A 17,727-nucleotide genomic window follows, 5' to 3' on the forward strand; every position below is an offset into this window, starting at 1 on the left:
GGAGCAAAATGCGGTTGGGTTGCCAGGCACTGCCGAGGGCCCTTGGGTTTGGGGACACCGATAGCAATCGAGTCCAGAGCTGTTCTTTCACCAGCAGCACTCATCTGCAGAGGTGCAGGCTCTGAGCAAAGCACACAAGTGAGCAAAGGCCGTGCTGGCAGATGGTGTATGAAAAGATGCAGGCCTGGAAATGTAGGGCATCAGAAAGAGCGCCACTGACCTCACAGGCCTTGGAACCTAACTACACAAGAAAGACATGAAGAAAGGAGAGGAGTCCGCTGGAGCAGGCACAGGGTCCGGGTGGGTGTGCGGGACGGTAGTAGAAGGAATGGTCCAATGCCTGCATTTGCAGGAGGAGCTGTTTCAGGTCAACCGTGGTCCAGTGTGAGCTGGCGGGAGGCATCCCCTGAGGTGGATGGACAGAAAGAACTGGAGAGGAGAAGGCCAGGTGTCATCCATGCGAGGGTAAAAGCATCCAGGATTTGAAATGGAAGAGAACTGAGTGCCAAGTGCCAAGACCCTAGCTAGATGACAGGAGACTTGGGAGATCAGCGATGACAGGGACAGGAAGGACGGAAGGTGACACGGGTTTAAACAGCAAAGGGTGGGGGAGAAGTGGTTTCAAAGGGATAATAAATAACTACGCTTGTGATTAGTGCCTTGAATGAAAAATACCAGCTACTATGAAAATAACAGACAGTGTGGGGAACCAGGGCTGCTTCAGATGAGGAGGTCTCTCTGGGGAAATGACCTTTAATTGGAGACTTAAAGAATGAATGGGAGTTTGTTAGCTTGCCCTTGAATGACTCTAAACTGACACTGAAAAACAGCCATTTTACCTCCAGTGCCTAGCGAGGAAGGATGCTGTGGCAGCTCTTGAGGCCCATCCATGAGAGGGAAGGAGCTTGATGCATCAAGCCCAGCTCAACCATTTCCTGGCAAGGCAGGAGCTGCTCACCTCTTTGTGAGTCTGTAAAATGGGGCACGGCAATACCTACCTCATCAGCTCATCATGAAAGGCAAGTGGGTAAGACATGGACATCACTGAAAACACAGAGCAGCTTTTATGGAGGGGTTCACTGCGATCACTATTCAGAAGGAAATATTTCTCCCCGAATTGCATCCAAGCACAAATTACAGTAGGTCTTTCTGTATTCATTTATTCCTTTCAATAACCCTGTGAGGTAGGTTGACAAGAAAAAAATCCCAAAGAGCAGTTTTCTTTTCCTTCTTTTGGAATCTACACTGCTTCAAGCCATAGCTTTACCTGCATTCTGTTGCTGTGACTGACAAGGGACCAGGGCACTCAGGAGGTGGCTTCCTGCCAAACCACCTTTAATTTTTTAGATGCCTGGCTCTCAGGTGTCCAAACTCTTATTGCTTCACTTTCTGGGCCAGCAGTGGCTGCAGGAGAAGCCAGGGCTCAGGTGTGTGACTGTGAGGCGATGACCAGTGCCACCCAGGGAGGCTGCACCCTGCCTGCTGGGCCCTCAGTGGTCAGATGGCCCATTCCCAGGGGTCTGGGTTGGGCCATTTGGAGAGAGCCATCTCTAAGCGTCTCAGACAAGTTTCCAGATCTCATCCTAAAATGGGTAAATGACTTGAATGCATAACATCGAAAGGCTTCCAGCCCGCCCTGCACATTAGCAGTGAGCTGTTTGAACGAGGCAGGAAATACACTTAACCTTTTCTTTCACTCTTCTTTTTCTCATTTATTTTCATATTTATTCCATCTGGCTATAGTTTTGAAACACTGTAAACTGATTTGAATCCTTTTTGGAATCATAAGTGGCAGCCAGGAGGTGGAGGGCAGAAACAAGGGCTGAGACACGCAAATGGACCTGGGAGAGGTTAGGCAGTTAGAACCCCAAACCCCGGCCACTGGCTGGCTGGGGGAGCACCTGGCAGAGTCCCCATATCCCTTCAGGGACACCAGCAGCAAAGACGCCTTCCAGAAGCTTGGGTGGCTGCAGACAGTCGTGGAGCAGAGGCAGAACGACAGGGCAGATAACGCAGGGTGACCACCTGGACGGCTAGTTTTTGAGATCACGTGACACACACCCACAAGATGCTGAGAAATAACTAGGAGACGTGCTTCAGGAAGAAGTGAGCTGAGCTGGCAGTGACTCAAACCATTGCAAACTGAGCATTCGAAGTCAACACAACTCACTTTGCTCTCACTGGGCATGCTGACTTCCCTCCCTCTTCTATCTCTATCCCTTCTCTGTGGATGCATCATCAGATCAACCGTCCTGAAGGTTATGGGGGAGGAGCCGCAGATGGGAGACGAGGTGACTAGCCGCAATACGTCCACTGATGGCCCGCCATGTACCAGAGACGTACTCCTCCAGGCATCCTTTGAGGTAGGCCGGTTTATTCCCTTATTACAGACGAGGACACTGAGGCACAGAAAAGTTGTTTACTTGCCTGAGGTCACACAGCTAGTAAATGGCAAAGCCAAGATCTAAACTTGGGGTCCGACTCATCCCCTTTTTATAAATGCCGGGAGGAATGATTCATTCTTTGGGACCCAGTGACCCACTGTAGGTGTCTGATGGAGCCACCAGTAGATGCCAGGAGACAGGAGACCACTACCTTTCCATAGACTTCTTACTGTCAACACACTGGTCTCCTCTAGTCTGCTGCCACCTCTGTTGAAGGGGTCTCCCGGCCTCAACAGTGTGGAGGCCTCCGCTGATAAGACCAAGGGGCAAATCCTCACTTTCATTCTGTCTCAAACAACTCCCCGTGCTCCACACCCTTGGCTCTGCCTAGCCACACTCAAGCTGAGCTGTTATCAGCCACACAAAATCAACAGCACTAATTCAGGCAATAAAATGACTGCAAAAACTTCACCTTTGCACTTGAAGTCAGCTAAGGGGCCAAATCGAAACTCACAACTCAAGCTTGCTAAATCAGTCAATCCCACCCCAGACATAGCTCTCAGGCCCCAGGTCTACATCTAACATCAGGGTGGGGCAGAAGAAAACGCCCCAAGAACCTCGGCCTCCCCTGACTGCAGCACCCTCTGCAGGGTTAGGCAGCTGGAGGGGGCCCAGCGTGGTTCAAAGGCGTCACTGGGAGTCCTGGGAATATTAGCTGAAACATGGATCCAAGACCAAGCACTTGAGAGCAAGTTCCTGTACACCAGCCCCAGGGGAGGCTCAAGAAATGTCAGGAATTGGAAGAGAGGAATGCATGCCTCTGGGTGCCAAGGTTAATTGGGGGCAGAACCAGAGAACAACCAAAAGAGAAACAAGAAACCAGAAGTTGGCAGACTCAACTGATGAACTGTCTTTCTGCAATCTTGTGAATCCTGAAAAATGGCCATACTGAATATAGGAATATGTACTGAATATCCCCCAAATGCCATACTGAATTCTAGAACCCTGAGCCAATCACTTGTCCTGAGCTGCTTCTCCAGGTTGGCAGCGCCCTGAGGAGTGTCAGGCATCAGTCTGCCCCTTGCTTTATGCCTGCTTGGAGCCCTCAGTAGCCACATATGCATGTGTAAACTCTTCCAGAGGATGGGCCCAGCCCTCTTGATTTAGTAATAAACATCACTGGCAGACCACAGGAAATTGTTCCTTCCAGAATTCCCGAACTCCAGGCCTATATATTCCATTGCCTACTCAACTTCTCCACTCAGGTGTCTAGTGGACATCTCAAAGTTAACATGTCCCAAACCGAACTGTGAAGCTTCCCCCTCAAACTTGTCCTGCCTTTAGTCTCAGTCAATGCCAGAACCATCAAAAACCTTGGAGTCAAAACCCACATTCAGTCCTTGGAAAACCCCGTTGACTCTATCTTCGAGATGTATTATATGAGATATAGACAGAATCTAACTGTGTTTATCACCTCCAAACACAAGCCACGGTCATCTCTCTCCCAGGTTATTTATAATAGCCTCCTAAATGGTCTCTTCATCTCTACTTCCTCCTCCTTTGGCTGTGCTCACCCAGAAGCCTCTGTTTTCTTTTTTGAAATAAGTCACATCACATCACATTCAGCTAAAAAATCCTCCAAAGGCTTCTCATCTTACTTAAAGTACTTACAACAGGGAACTCCCTGACAGTCCAGTGGTTAGGACTCTGCACTTTCACTGCTGAGGGCCCAGGTTCAATCCCTGATGGGGGAACTAAGATCCTGTAAGTGGCGCGGCACAGCCAGAAAAAAAAAAAAAAAGACTTACAGTGGCCCACCAAGCCCTACTGACCTCCTCCTATTCCACTCTCCCTTGCTTACCTACTCCAGCAACCCTGGCTTCTTGTTCTTCCTTGAATATGCTATGCCTGCTCCTGTCTCAGGGCCTTTGCACTTGCTGTTTTCTCTGCCTGAAGTGCTCTTCCACTCTTCCCCCAAATATCACCACAGTTCTCTGTGACATTTCTAAAATATGTTCACAAATTCTTTGGTACTCTCCCCTTCAAGAGGTGGAGCCTAATCCCTCTCTCCTTGACTTAGTGACTCAATTCTAAGGACCAGAATAAAGCAGAAGCAATGGTGTGGGACTTCAGAGACTGTCATAAAAAGCATGACAGCTTCCTCCTCATTTGCTCTCTCTTGGATTACTCACCCTAGAGGAAGCCAGCTGCCATGTCATGAGACATGCAGCTCTGTGGAGAGGTTCACATAGTGAAAAACTGAGGCCTCCTGCCAATAGCCTTGGGAGAGAGCCACCTTGGAAACAGGTCCTCCAGCCCCAGTCAGGCCTTCTGATGATGCAGCCCCAGCAAACTGCTTGATTGCAGCCTTATGAGACATCCCAAGCCAGAACCACCCTGCTAAGCTGTTCCCAGACTCCTGACCCTCAGAAACTGTGAGAGAATAAATCTTTGTTGTTTAAAGCTCTATATTTTGGGGGCTTCCCTGGTGGCACAGTGGTTAAGAATCTGCCTGCCAATGCAGGGGACATGGGTTCAAACCCTGGTCCGGGAAGATCCCACATGCCGTGGAGCAACTAAGCCCGTGCACCACAACTACCAAGCCTGTGCTTTAGAGCCCATGAGCCACAACTACTGAGCCTGCATGCCACAACTACTGAAGCCCGCGCACCTAGAGCCCGTGCTTCACAACTAGAGAAACCACCGCAGTGAGAAGCCCACGCACCGCAACGAAGAGTAGCCCCCGCTCGCCGCAACTAGAGAAAGCCCACGCATGGCAGTGAAGACCCAACGCAGCCAAAAATAAATAAATTTTAAGAAAAGCTCTACATTTTGGGATAATTTCTTATGCAATGATAGATAATCAATATGCTTGCTTTCTCATTGCTCTCAAGCTTTTGCTGCATTCCTCAGCTTTACCCTCCATATTCACTTCCTGAATTCAAGATTCATCCATTTTTAAAGCTTGTTCTGATGCTATTTTTCTAAGGACTTGGCCTGGGCTGATCTTTTTTCACTACCACATGGGCTGGAAAAGGCCACCAGGTTTTAGATAGTGACAAGGTCATTCAGTCTCTTTCTTAAGAATAGGTCTGCTACAAAGACAAGCACCTTGAATGCTGGTGGGTATGTCTTTCATACATGACCAATGATTGGTTTCCAAGGAGTTTTAGTCAAACAGCCTCCAAAAGACACAAACAGTCCAAGTGGCAGATATCCCAAGTGGAGGCTAATCTGATTGTCCTTGGTGCCAGTACATTCAAATCTGTCATGTGTGGCCAGCCTGCAGTCATGTGGCACCAGAGGGGCAGCTGTATCAACAGGGCCCTTGCAGGTGCGCACACGACGTGGCCAGAGACTGAGTTTCAAATAGGGGAGAAGGAAAGAATGATTAGGGAAAGGAAAAGGAAACCCCCTTGTACAGAAAGGAATTGCTAGCAGGCCTGTGTAGGGAGGGTTACGTTCTTGGAAAGCTGCGTGCCTGCTGCTGTGGTGTGATCGCCACTGCTGGTTATTTGCTCGTTAGCTGGGTGTGCTCTGAGGCCCTTCCAGCAGGTGGTATAACCTGACACTTTGACCAGGATAGCTCCACCCGGACACAGATTGCCGCAACGTCCTTGGGATACAGCGTCTGTTCTGTTGTAGGGATAAAAATGCCACATGATAAAAAGACATTTTCTGAGTGTGTGGCATTGTGCATCCTTTGGGTGACAGACGTACCCAGGAGGAACAGTCAGCCTGGTTCAGGCCCTTGCTCCACATTAACCATCTGTGGAGATCGCTTTACATCTTTGGGCTGTGGTTTCCTCAGCTGAAAAATGACCTTTTTAGCTCCCCTATTGCCTTCTGCCTGCAACCTTCTCTGTGTTGCTGGAGACACACAGCGAAGAACCACAGGCTGTATGTAGGTAAAGCAGGCAACATGAAACCTGGCCCAGAGCAAGGGGTGTTGATATTCAAGACAGTAATAATCTCTGGCCACTGGGGCAAGTGGCCCAGCAAATCCCTCCCGCTGGACCCTGCCCAGTCTGCTTCCCTTATGAAGCCCTGTCTTACCCACTCAGCCCGCCAACCTGCAGAACCCAGGTGGACACCCTTCCCTGTTTGCCTCCCTCTGAGCCCTTCTTTGAGTCTCCTTCTCCCTTCTGTAATCAGCTAAGCCAACTCACTCTTTACTACAGTGAAAAACGACTGGGAACAACTTGCTGTATCAGGTATGCAAGGTCTTCCGCACTTCCAAAAGGTTAAGGCAGTTGGCGTTAAAATTTTTTAAATTTTTTTTCTAACCGGAGTTGGCGTTAACTCTTGACTGGGCTGATTTCAGGCAAAGTGGATAGGACTCCAGGGAGAAGTGGCAGGGATGGGAAAGGCCCCAGGGCTCATGGCGCTCCCCTCTTTGGGCTGAGCTCTTGACTCACCTTTCACAGCGCCCTGACCTCTGGTGTGGAAACTGGCACAGCTGATTCCATGTCACGTGTCACGGGGCAGGTTACAAATAGCACGGGGATTAGCAAACCCATCCCAAAACGCCCGGTTCAAGGGCAAATCATTAGCGACTGAGAACCGGGAAGGGGGTTCGATGGCAAAGCGGGACTGCGACGACCATGACGACCAGACGTGTGAGTCTCGGAGCTAGGACCGGATGCCTGATACGTTTCGGGCATGGAGGACCCTTGTCTCACACGCTAATGGAGCGCACGTTTCTGTGACCTGGTGTCTCTATAACCTCTTCGTCGGGGAGCTCGCGGCAAAAGGCTAGCCCCTTTTGGCTGGGGCTGCCCCCAGCCAAAGTCTCCGGAGCGGCAGGAGGGCCACAGGCCCCCGGGTGCACCCGTCCCAGAGGGCGCGGTGGCGGGAACGCGGGGACCCCTGCCTGGGTGGCGGCCACACCGAAGAGGGGGGCAGCCGCTGCCCTTTCTTCCCCCCCCCCCCCGGCCCAAATTCTGGGCTCTCGGCCCGGAAGGGAACCGGCTCCCTTCACGCCGCCCGGACCTCGACCGTCGCCTCGCGAGTTGGGACAGCCAGGAGAACCCCAACTTGCCGCCCCGTGCCCGCAGGGACACGGGCCAAGGAGGAGGAGGAGGCGGAGGGGGGGGGTGCATTTTCCCGGATTCCTCGCGCGCACGGTCACGGACGCGGAAGCCGCCCGGTCCGCCGCCCCTCGCTCTCCACCCCGGAGCCGGGCGCGCCTCTGGCCCCCGAAGGGCAGCACCCGGCGGCGGCCAGCTCCCGCCAGTCCGCCCGGCCCTGCCTACGCCGGCACCGCCTCCTCTGTAAACACCCCGCGGCCCGCCCTCTGCGCCGGGGCACGCAGGTGGGAGTGTGCGGTGCGGGGCGCCGCCCGGGAGGCCGCGGGTGGAGGCGGACGCCGCGCTGCCCGCCGACTGCCGGCGCAGACAGCGCCCTCGCAGGACGGAGCCTCAGGTAAGCGCTCCCGGCCACCGCGCTCCTCTGAACCCCGGGGGCCCGCGCTCTGTGGCCGCGGGGCGGGCGCTGAGCGTTGGGGTCCAGGCTGGGAGCGAGGAGCGGCGCAGAGCGGAGGAGCCGCACTGCACCTGCGCCCGCGGGGGCCGCGCGCCGAGCTCTCTCGGCTGGTGTTGAGCTCCGGCTCTTTAAACCCACCAGGCTCTTTCCCGTAAGGGACTTTGCCTCTCTTTGCGTCAGTACCCAAACACAGAGAGCTTTGGACGTGGTGACATGCTGCTGATTTGGAAATGTCCTTTGGGAAACAGCGTTGGGGAGGTGAATTTGGCTTTGGGGAAATGAAATGTAGGTTGGTATTTGGAAAAGTTTTAATATCCTATTAGTGCAGATGTCTCTGAGTCAGTTTGTGAGCGCATCTATTGGGGGCGGGGAGAGAACGAACTACCCACGTACTATTTTGGATGGGAGATTAACACCTATGCCAGGTGCTTAGTCCACTAGTCCATGGAAAGGAAGCTCCAAATCCAGTTTTAGGCTTTACTAGTACTGGGGAATTTGCCTTAAGGCAGTTGAAGCCTTGTGACTCACGACAAAGTCAAGGTATCAATCCAAGGTACAATGAATTGATAGGACTTTGTGGCAGAGAGTCACCCCTCACTCTTATCTTCAGACCAGCAAAAGATATTACAGGACTCAGAATTTTTTTTTAATTAGTGCAATACTTTAAATGTTTGTTTCAGCTTAATTACATCTTCATAAATATAGTTTGTCCAAGTTTAACGCGGAAGCTTGTTTCCCACCTCTATTTCCTTCTTTCTCCAACTTCCTTCTGATTGTATCTTACTTTTTCCTGGAAAAGCACTTCCTAGTATAAGACCAGTTGTTTCCTTTCTTTACCTAACCCGACCCTACTTGGACATGATTTGGGTTTGTCAAGATGGCCTTGGCTTTAGCGACTCAATCTTGAGCTCCTTCATGTGACCATGGATGCAAGTGGCACAAAGTATTTTTAAAGTTTTCTTTCCTTGAGCAAATGAAAATGTTCTTTACACTTGGATTGTCTTTTTGAGTGCCCCAACTTGAAGGGTCCTGGAAAAATATTCCATTCATTAGAGTAAGACAAGATAACTGGATAATAAAGTCAGGGTGTGTAAGGTAGACAATTCTTTACCCACTGCTCGGGATACATTTAATATATGAGAGCCTTGAAGTACCGGGCTTGGGTGGTCTTATGGAAGGTGCTTTGCCACTTGATTTCATGTATACTCTTCTTTCAAAGTCAAGTTCTATTGCTGTTTATTGTTTTGTAACTGGTGATTTTATCGGCTGCTTATTTTTAACTGGGTGTAAACCTTTTTGTGGAAGTGGGTGGCACCACGGAAGAGGGTGAGCAAGAGGTCACCTTTCCACCTGCGGGACAAGGTGCTACCAGACCCCCCTGGGTTATCCCAGAATCAAGCAGCCAGGCCACCAGATTTCAGGGCAGCCCCGATGTGTGCCTGTTTGAGAATTCAAGAGTCACATTTTGACAGAATTAACTTAAAATCCACCAAACTCACTGTGTTCCTGAACCGCCTTCCCATTCAGTTGAAACTTGGGTCTCCCGTAGATGTAGCCTTAGGATAAAGCACGGAATGTTGCTGCAGTCTAAAATAGGAAATGGAAAGTTAGTTACTGAACGAAAATGTACCAACTTGGAAATACTCATAGCAGCTGTGATGAAATGTGGGATGTTTGTAAATCAGAAACAATCCCTGTGGTTCTTCCTTCACTCACCGTTGTTTTTGGTTTTGGTTTTGGTTTTTTTTGGCCTGGGGAAGTGAGTCTGTTAAGACTCATAACAGGAAAAGCCACATCCAGTTACTTTTGTTGCATGGGTTATGATTTTTCAAGATACTCTTAGGTGCATGGTAATTGCATTTGCCCTTCTTGCATATCTTTATAAAATTACCTGTTCAGGAGTTTCTGAATATCAGTTCCTCTGACTCATGAACCAGTGCATTGTGCTACAGTGTATCAGTTGCACCAAGTTCTATTCCCTATGATTTCATCCTAGTGTGATCTGGGGAAAAGAACAGGGCGGGTCAGGAACACCTGCGCCCACTTTAATTTGGTGTTTGGTTATGTCTGCAGAGTTGTTGAAACCATTGAAGGGAAGGAACACATCCCACCCACCTCGGGGAAGTGGCCTCTTCTGGCCATGTCTCCTGCAGCTGCTGCCGAGCCAGATGGGGTCCAGGGAGACAGGCATGTCACCAAGTTCATTTTCTTCCTTTTTGTCATCGGTGCCATCCTGCTGTGTGTGGGAGTCCTGCTCTCCATCTTTGGGTTCCAGGCATGCCAATACAAAACCCTCCCAGACTGCAGCATGGTGCTGAAGATCTCCGGGCCCACGTGTGCTGTGATTGGGCTGGGGGCTGTGGTCCTGGCCCGCTCCCGGGCACGACTTCAGCGAAGTGAGGAGCGCCTGAGAGGCAACGAGGGGGCCTCCGACCGAGCCTTCCTCTGTGGGGAGAGCCGCCAGTTTGTCCAGTGTCTCATCTTTGGGTTTCTGTTCCTGACGAGTGGTATGCTCATCAGTGTACTGGACATTTGGGTCCCCGGGTGTGGCTCAGACTGGGTGCAGGAACCGCTGAATGAGACAGACACTGCTGACTCAGAGCCCCAGATCTGTGGATTCCTGTCCCTGCAGATCTTGGGACCCTTGATTGTGCTTGTGGGATTGTGTTTCTTCGTGGTGGCCCATGTTAAGAAGAGAAACAACTTGAATGTGGGCCAGGATGCTTCTGAAAGTGAAGAGAGACAGACCCAGAACATGGAGCCCGTCCAGGTCACTGTAGGTGGGTGGCTGTCCTTCCTGTTCTTGTTCATATCACCATGGCTGTAGCATCAAGGCTTCACTGAGCTGCTCCCGGGTCTGGCCTAGACTAGATTCTCTTTCTCCTTCTCTCTCTTTGTCCCTGTCCCTGTCTCTCTCTCTCTCTCTCTCTCTCTCACAGACACACACACACACACACACACACACACACACACACACACACACACGCAGATGCACACAGACACAGTTCTGCTGCTGCACTTATCCTCATAAGAATCCTTGAGCACATCATTTCCTCCCAGCAATTCCTTATTATCTAGCAAAAGCATCGGGACGTTAACTTGTGACCTTGACTAAGGTCACAGAGCAAGTAAAGAGGAAAGTGAGAGGATCCTTGAGAAAAGCCTGGGAGCCTTCTAAAACCTAAGGTACCTGCCAAGTGACCCTGTTTCCCCTGTTATTCTCACACCAAACACTTACGGCACTTCTGGTTGTTGGAAACGTGGGTTCTCATCCCTGGTCATCCCTGACTGGCTGTCTTTGGAAGTCCTTAACCTCTCCTGGCCTTACTTTATGTATTTATAAAATGAGCACTGCATTTCTAAGATTCCTGTCAGCACTAATATCTAGGACTCTGAGTCTATCCCAAGTCCATTGGCCTTCCATGTTTTGAGGGAGTCTTCTGTACTGTTTTCTGCATCATTCTTCATTTTCCGTAATTTCATCCTTGGCTTCAGGGTCGGAGCAAGGTTTGGAAGCAGTGGCATAGACAAAGATGAAATATGGCAGCACCTGTCGCTTCTTTCTCCATGGAGTGCCTACAGAGTGTCCCTTTGGGTCCCCAGGGATCCGCAGAAGAGCTGGATCACCATTTCCCAGAGTCAGGTCCCCACAGAACCATACCAGTAGCTCTGGCCTCACGTTCACACAGAGAAAACACCGCATCGCGGCTTATTTTTGCGAATCACTGTTTTATTTCAGCCTCCCACTCTGAAGCCACAGCCTTAACATGTAAAAGGCCGGGTGGGCAAAGAGGATTACAGAGCAGAAACCGTGGAAGGAACAGGGAAGGAAGGTGGCGAGTGAGATGTTTCTCACGGGTGGGGCTGTCTGTTGAGCTGGCGGTGCTCACTGTGGGGATCCCCTGGGCTGTGGACCTTGCATGGTATTGGCCTCGGAAAGGAAGGGGCAGATGGACGATCCTTGTGTTCAGCCAGGGTTGAAGCTCCCAGCTTACTTATTTGTGCATTTATATAATTACGGTGACAACATCAATATTAGTTATATGTTACTAATAGCAAACAAATATGTAGGGCTTATTCTCGGGCCAACTACCCATCTAGGTGTTTTAGTGTGTACTCGTCAAGGGCCTGTTGTGTGAAATTCATTCACACCTACAAACAACAATCCACTGAGGCACGTGCTCTTAGTGTCTCCATGTTAAAGAAACCAAGGGTCAGGGATTCCCAAGTAATTTGGCCAAGGTCACAAACTAGCAAGGATCCTAACCGAGGCAGTGGGCATGCGTATGCTATGGCCATGGCATAGCGCCCTCCCCAGGCACTTGCTGTAATTCTGTTTCTGCAGGCTTCATCCTTCACCAGGTGTCTCGCGTTGTTGTTGCATGACGAAAGGGCTCACCCGATATTATAGACGTTCTTAGTTCTTTCAGGGAACACAGTGGGGTCCAAGGAAATACACTCATGAGATGCTCATGGTCTTCTACTTAGTTGGGAGCATTTCAAGGTGTGCCCTTTGGGTTTACTATCAGGGAGTTTTGGGGCCCAGCCTTCTTCCTGGTGGTTGGAATGGGGGGCAGCAGAGAGCAGGGCTTGTGCTGGAGTGACTCCTGGGAAGTTCTGTCCTGATGTGGGCGCTGCATCGTTTACAATCTTTTCCACATAACCGTTTAAGTCCTATCAAACCTGTGAAAATCTGGCACATTGTCTTTCTCTCCTTTGGTATTATGGAATAGGGTTTATGTTTTTAGAAATCATGCCTTTTAGCTCAATTGCTAAGACTCCAGGCATCGTCTGTCAATGGTCAGTTCTGCCTTATGAGGGAAATTGGGGTGATAAGAGGCAGTTCTTGGCTAAGTGCCAGAATGCAGCTCTTCCCAGACCCGAAGACAGAAGAGATAAATCAAGATGCATGATATCTGCATTGTGGGCACGCCTAGTGCTGGACCCTGGATGCACAAGCAGGTGTATGTTCAACTCACAGAGGACATCAAGTCTCTCAGGACATAGTGGAAGGGAAACTTCAGGGTCATGGGACTTTCCGGGGAGAGTAAGAGGGCTGAGAGCTGACCTGGCAGAGGGTTGGATAAGCCTCAGAGATAACTGGGGACTCTGAGTACTTCCTTGTCTGTGTTTGATAGGTGATCAGCCTGCTTTAGAGGCTTGTTTCCAGATCCTTTGTCCTACAATGTGTAATTAAAGTGAACATTCAACCTACCTTCCTCTGACCTACCAAGACCTTCTGAAAAAATTAAATGAGAATCCCAAGACAACCACTATGCTTTTTCCAGCTTCGGTTAGCGACGTATATTAAAAGCTTGAACTGCCATCTCCTTGCAGAAGGAGAGATGGAGTTAATGCATTTTCTGCAGGGCTGAGTTACCTCTGGGGAGGCGACTGAGGCATCACGGTGGAGAGCGGAAGCACTGGCCAGACTGCCGGTTGGGAATGTTTCTTCAGACGTGCAAATAGGCGCCACCTGCTGGTGGTTCTGAAGAAAGTCCCTTTGAGGATGTGTTACAGTTGAGAGAGCTTGCTCCGTGCTCAGCACCGTTTTAACCCCGCGCACAAATCCAGTCCTCCTACCTGTCCCTTGAGGCAGGTACAGTTACAGCCTGCAGTTTACAGATGGGGTGGCTGAGGGAGGCCTAGAGAGGGCGCATAACTTGTTCAGGGCCGTGCTTGGTGGGAACTGGCAAGTGGAACCCCGGTAGCTTTAGAGAACCCTGCATCTACCTAGGGGAGCATCAACTCTGCTACCAGTACAAACCATCTCCTCCCTGCAGGGAAGTAAAGTCCTCTTTCCTCTTTCATTCTTCCTGAGCTGTCATTTGGTGCTGACAGCTTATCAGAGGCCACCCTCAGACCTCTTTGTAGTGGTGCCCACATGTCTAGAAGGTTCTGGGCAACTCATCTGGTACATTTTGTGTTGGAATCAAATTAGAGCTTGCATCTGGTCCCCAGTTCTCCTCGCCCAAACACAGGGATGTCTTCTGGAGTGAACAGTACCAACAGAAATGCAAAAAAAAAAAAACAAAAACAAGAACAAAAAACCCTAGCTTTTCTTTGGGTTTGACTTTCTTTTGTAAAGCTTGGAAGAAACATTGGTAGATAAAAAAAAACTCTTCGAGTGTGTAAACCACAATTATGGAAATAGGGGTGATGGGCGGGCTGTATTGTGGCTGTGCTGTCATTTGTTCCGAGGTTGAAACTACATTTGAGGAATGGAGGCACTTTATCCAACAGCTAACTTTTGAAGAATTAAAATTGTAAGTCGAAAACAAGAAAAGCTTTGTAGCAGCAGACATGCCAGGGGAGGTGAGGAACATTGTTAGCAAATGCTTCACAGAAATGCTTTAGCTCAGACTTGCTATGAAATATAGGCCCACTGTTTTTTTTGTTTTGTTTTGTTTTAGTGTGGCAAAATAGACATCACATACAATTTACCAGTTTAATCTTTTTTTTTTTTTTGTGCTAGGTGGGCCTCTCACTGTTGTGGCCTCTCGCATTGCGGAGCACAGGCTCCGGACGCGCAGGCCCAGCGGCCATGGCTCACGGGCCCAGCCGCTCCGCGGCACGCGGGATCTTCCCGGACCGGGGCACGAACCCGTGTCCCCTGCATCGGCAGGCAGACCCTCAACCACTGCGCCACCAGGGAAGCCCCAGTTTAATCATTTTAAAGTGTAGAGTGGTATTAAGTACATTCACCACGTTGTACAGACACCACCATGATCAATTCCCAGAAGTTTTTCATTATCCTGAACAGAAACCCTGCCTGCATTAAACACTAAGTCCAGTCGCCCTAGCCTCCAGCCCCTGGCAACCTCTGCTCTCCATCTCTGTAAATTGGATAGGCTCACTTTTAAATTCTGGTGTTTTGACCTTTTCTATAGATGGGCCAAATATATCATTCATTTCTTTGGCTCTTGCTCATTTGCTTGCATTTATTACTCATCTGTCGTCAATAAAATGTTGTGTTTCCCTAGGTGATGCCGTGATCATATTCCCACCCCCTCCACCACCTTACTTTCCTGAGTCTTCAGTTTCTGCAGCTACTCGGAGTCCTGGGGCTGACAGTTTGCTCCCAAATGAAAATCCACCTTCATATTACAGTATTTTTAACTACAGGTAAGACTTTCTGTTTGAACGTCAAGAGTAGGAAAGTTTAACCTTTTCAGGCCTATGTCTACATTCAGGCCAAATCAGCTGTAAGGCTATGGTAGAGGTGTAGCCATCCAAGTATGAGTATCTTTTTGGCTGACATTATGCCAGAATTATTGCCTTAATATTCCTAGTACTTTTCAGGAAACTTTGGGCAGCACATAAGTTAAAAATTATAAAAGTGGTTATGCCGGGTTAATAGGAAGCCTTCTCCAGGCATCTTTATGTGGTCCTAGCAGGGCTGATCCTCAAAATGCTGCACAAACCCATCAGCCATCCCGAGCGCTGGAGCAGAACTCAGGAGGCCCCTGCTAATTTAGGCTTTGCTGCTTTAGGTTGTGGGAGGGGTGAGGGTCCCAGGGGACCTCCAGCAGGTACAGAGCATTTCAGTATCTAATGGAGGTACCTGAGTGGCCGGCTAAAATCAACCTGCACCCTGACTTGACCACGCCAGGCTTCTCCCCTCAATATTAAGTTGTGCCCTGGGCCTCAGAGCCTTCTCAGATTGACCGAAGAGAAATAATGAGATTCCCATCCCCATCCCCCATGCTTTCCACATGCCACAAATTTGGAGGCATACCTGGGGTCAGATTAAACAGTGTAAATGTAAGTGTTTTTCCTTGAGGTAGGGGGATGTCACTGAAGGTTGTGGGGTCATGGCAACAGGATCCGAGCAGTGGTTAGCACAGCTCGTGTTGGGGAAAGGCTGGGGGTTACCAGGCCGGTGAGGAAGCCTTCTCTCATGGACAGGCTGAAGGTAGCAGGAGCCTGGGACTAGGGTGGTCAGAAAGGGAGGAGTGTGTGAGGATGTCTGCTGTGGAGGACGACAGGGACTAAGAGCAGAGATCATGATGTCAAGGGTGAGTGAACAGGGACAGGGAATGTCCCTGACTGCGGAAGACAGAGACGGGGCCTGTGTAAGTGGGAGAAGATGGTGAGCTGGCTTGCAGTAGAGGGAGAGCGAGGTGTGGGCCTTTGAGCTAGACCGGCTGGGCCAGGTCTTGGGAGAGAGATGGGGTACTGGAGATGAAATGGCAAAGAGGCTGCTGAAACCAAGAGGGCAAGGCGACAGAGACCTGTGGAGAATCCACGGGCGGGGAAAGCGTGAAAGGAAGGAGTTCTGGGAAGCGTCAGGGACGGGCAGGGCTGGAAAAGGCTCTGTACCTTCCCAGATGGGAAACCAGGGTGTAGGAGGTGAAGGCAGGATCACTGGAAAGTCTCACAGGGCAAAGCAGGCCTCAGTGAAAAGTGACTTTGGAGACACTGAGACATGTGCATTTTTGAAAGCAGTGAGAAGCAGGACCTGAGAGATGTCACGCGTGTGCTAGGGACAGGGGCTGCCATACCTGGTCATTGATGTTTCACGGCACATGTTCTTGTACTTCAAACCAGGTGATGAGCTGGAGATCTGACCAGGGATGAATGCAGGAGTTCCCCTGTGTGGGTGAAAGGGAGGTTAGGTTCTGGACATTTGTAGAATTCTCTTAGTGAATTTTTGTATTCTTTTCTCCAATGATGAACTTCCCAGAGCCCTAAAATAAATGTCTATTTCTACTGCTACTAAAAACTGCTGCTACTGCTGTTGCTATGCCAGAGTCTGCCTTTTCTTACATTACCTCAGGTCATTCTCATAGTTACTTAGAAGGTGGGCACTGTCATCATCCCCATTTTACAGATGAGGAAACTGAGGCTTAGAGAGGTTAAGTAACTTGTCTGAGATCCGACAGCTAGAAAGCAGCAGAGTGGAAATTCAGATGCAGGTCTGCCCTTTGCTAGACCCCACTCCATTAACCAATACGTCTTCCTGCCTTCCTTCAAGTTTTTGGCTTAATGATTTAATGTTCTCTTTGCATAAGTTTGTCTACCTTCCATTAGCTGTCTCAGAAGATGAAATAGCAGAGAAGAGTAACTGTGTGTGTGCATGTTCTTTTCGGAAGGCAGCTATGTGTTTGTACTCTACGTCTTTTCAATGACAAGGGAAATGACAACAGGAGTGAGACAGTGTTCAAGTAACCATGAGCTCTAAGGACAGGAAGGGGTAAGAAATCAAAACATATCTATGCAGAATAGAATATGGAAAAAATTACTCTGGAGACCCTTGCAAATGTTTCCAAATGCATCTAATTAAACATGTGAAAAGAACCTGGTAGTTAAGGCATGTGACTAAGTCCCTCTACTCCCTTTCATGTTCTCTCTCCTTCTTCATAGGACCCCAACTCCTGAGGGCCAAGGCGCAGCCTCTGAGAGAGATTGTGAATCTATATATACTATTTCTGCGAATGCTTCATCCTCTGAGACCTCACACACTCCCTATCTCTCATCCGAATTGCCTCCCAGATACGAAGAAAAAGAAACTGCTGCCACCACATCCTTGTCTCCATCTTCTGAACCTTCCCCACCATGAGCCATGGACCCCAATTCAATTTTTTATAGAATCAATCACTATTTAATTTGTTTTTCTAATAAAAAATACAATAGAATCGGCTATGTCCTGACTTCCTGGTGTAGTATCAACATCAATAACAAACCTTCCAGATTAAGCTATCAATGCTTCAGACCACAGGAGAGGCAGAGTGCCTCTGGCTGGGAATCTGATATGCTTCTCTCATTAAGGTCTCTTACTCCGGGAGGTGGGTGGGATGGTTTGTATTGGTGGATGAAAAAGCAGAGGCTCAGAAAGGCTCATTAACTTATTCAAGGT

At 49.5% G+C, this 17,727-nt stretch overlaps 1 protein-coding gene across 2 annotated transcripts; it reads left to right on the forward strand.

Annotated features, from left to right (window-relative positions):
* Nucleotides 1-2,348: 2,348 nt before the first annotated feature.
* TMEM171 (transmembrane protein 171) lies at nucleotides 2,349-17,511 on the forward strand. 2 transcript variants are annotated; one of them, XM_067031140.1, is made up of 4 exons: nucleotides 2,349-2,363; nucleotides 9,942-10,648; nucleotides 14,852-14,993; nucleotides 17,235-17,511. In XM_067031140.1, the coding sequence occupies exons 2-4, from the start codon at nucleotides 10,009-10,011 to the stop codon at nucleotides 17,428-17,430; spliced, it is 978 nt and encodes a 325-aa protein (XP_066887241.1). In that variant the 5' UTR covers nucleotides 2,349-2,363; nucleotides 9,942-10,008; the 3' UTR covers nucleotides 17,431-17,511. The 2 variants fall into 2 exon arrangements, with proteins under 2 accessions (XP_066887241.1, XP_058917769.1); XM_059061786.2 differs by lacking the exon at nucleotides 2,349-2,363 and adding an exon at nucleotides 7,700-7,808.
* The last annotated feature ends 216 nt before the right edge of the window (nucleotides 17,512-17,727 follow it).

The sequence above is a fragment of the Kogia breviceps genome, chromosome 4 (genome assembly GCF_026419965.1).
Source record: "Kogia breviceps isolate mKogBre1 chromosome 4, mKogBre1 haplotype 1, whole genome shotgun sequence".
Lineage (NCBI taxonomy): Eukaryota > Metazoa > Chordata > Mammalia > Artiodactyla > Physeteridae > Kogia > Kogia breviceps.

Bases quoted from the DNA above. Each gene is read 5' to 3' on its own strand.
- TMEM171 (XM_067031140.1), top strand. From the start codon at position 10,009: ATGTCTCCTGCAGCTGCTGCCGAGCCAGATGGGGTCCAGGGAGACAGG. The intron at 10,649-14,851 runs GTGGGTGGCTGT...GTGTTTCCCTAG, and splicing joins GCCCGTCCAGGTCACTGTAG to GTGATGCCGTGATCATATTC. The intron at 14,994-17,234 runs GTAAGACTTTCT...CCTTCTTCATAG, and splicing joins TACAGTATTTTTAACTACAG to GACCCCAACTCCTGAGGGCC.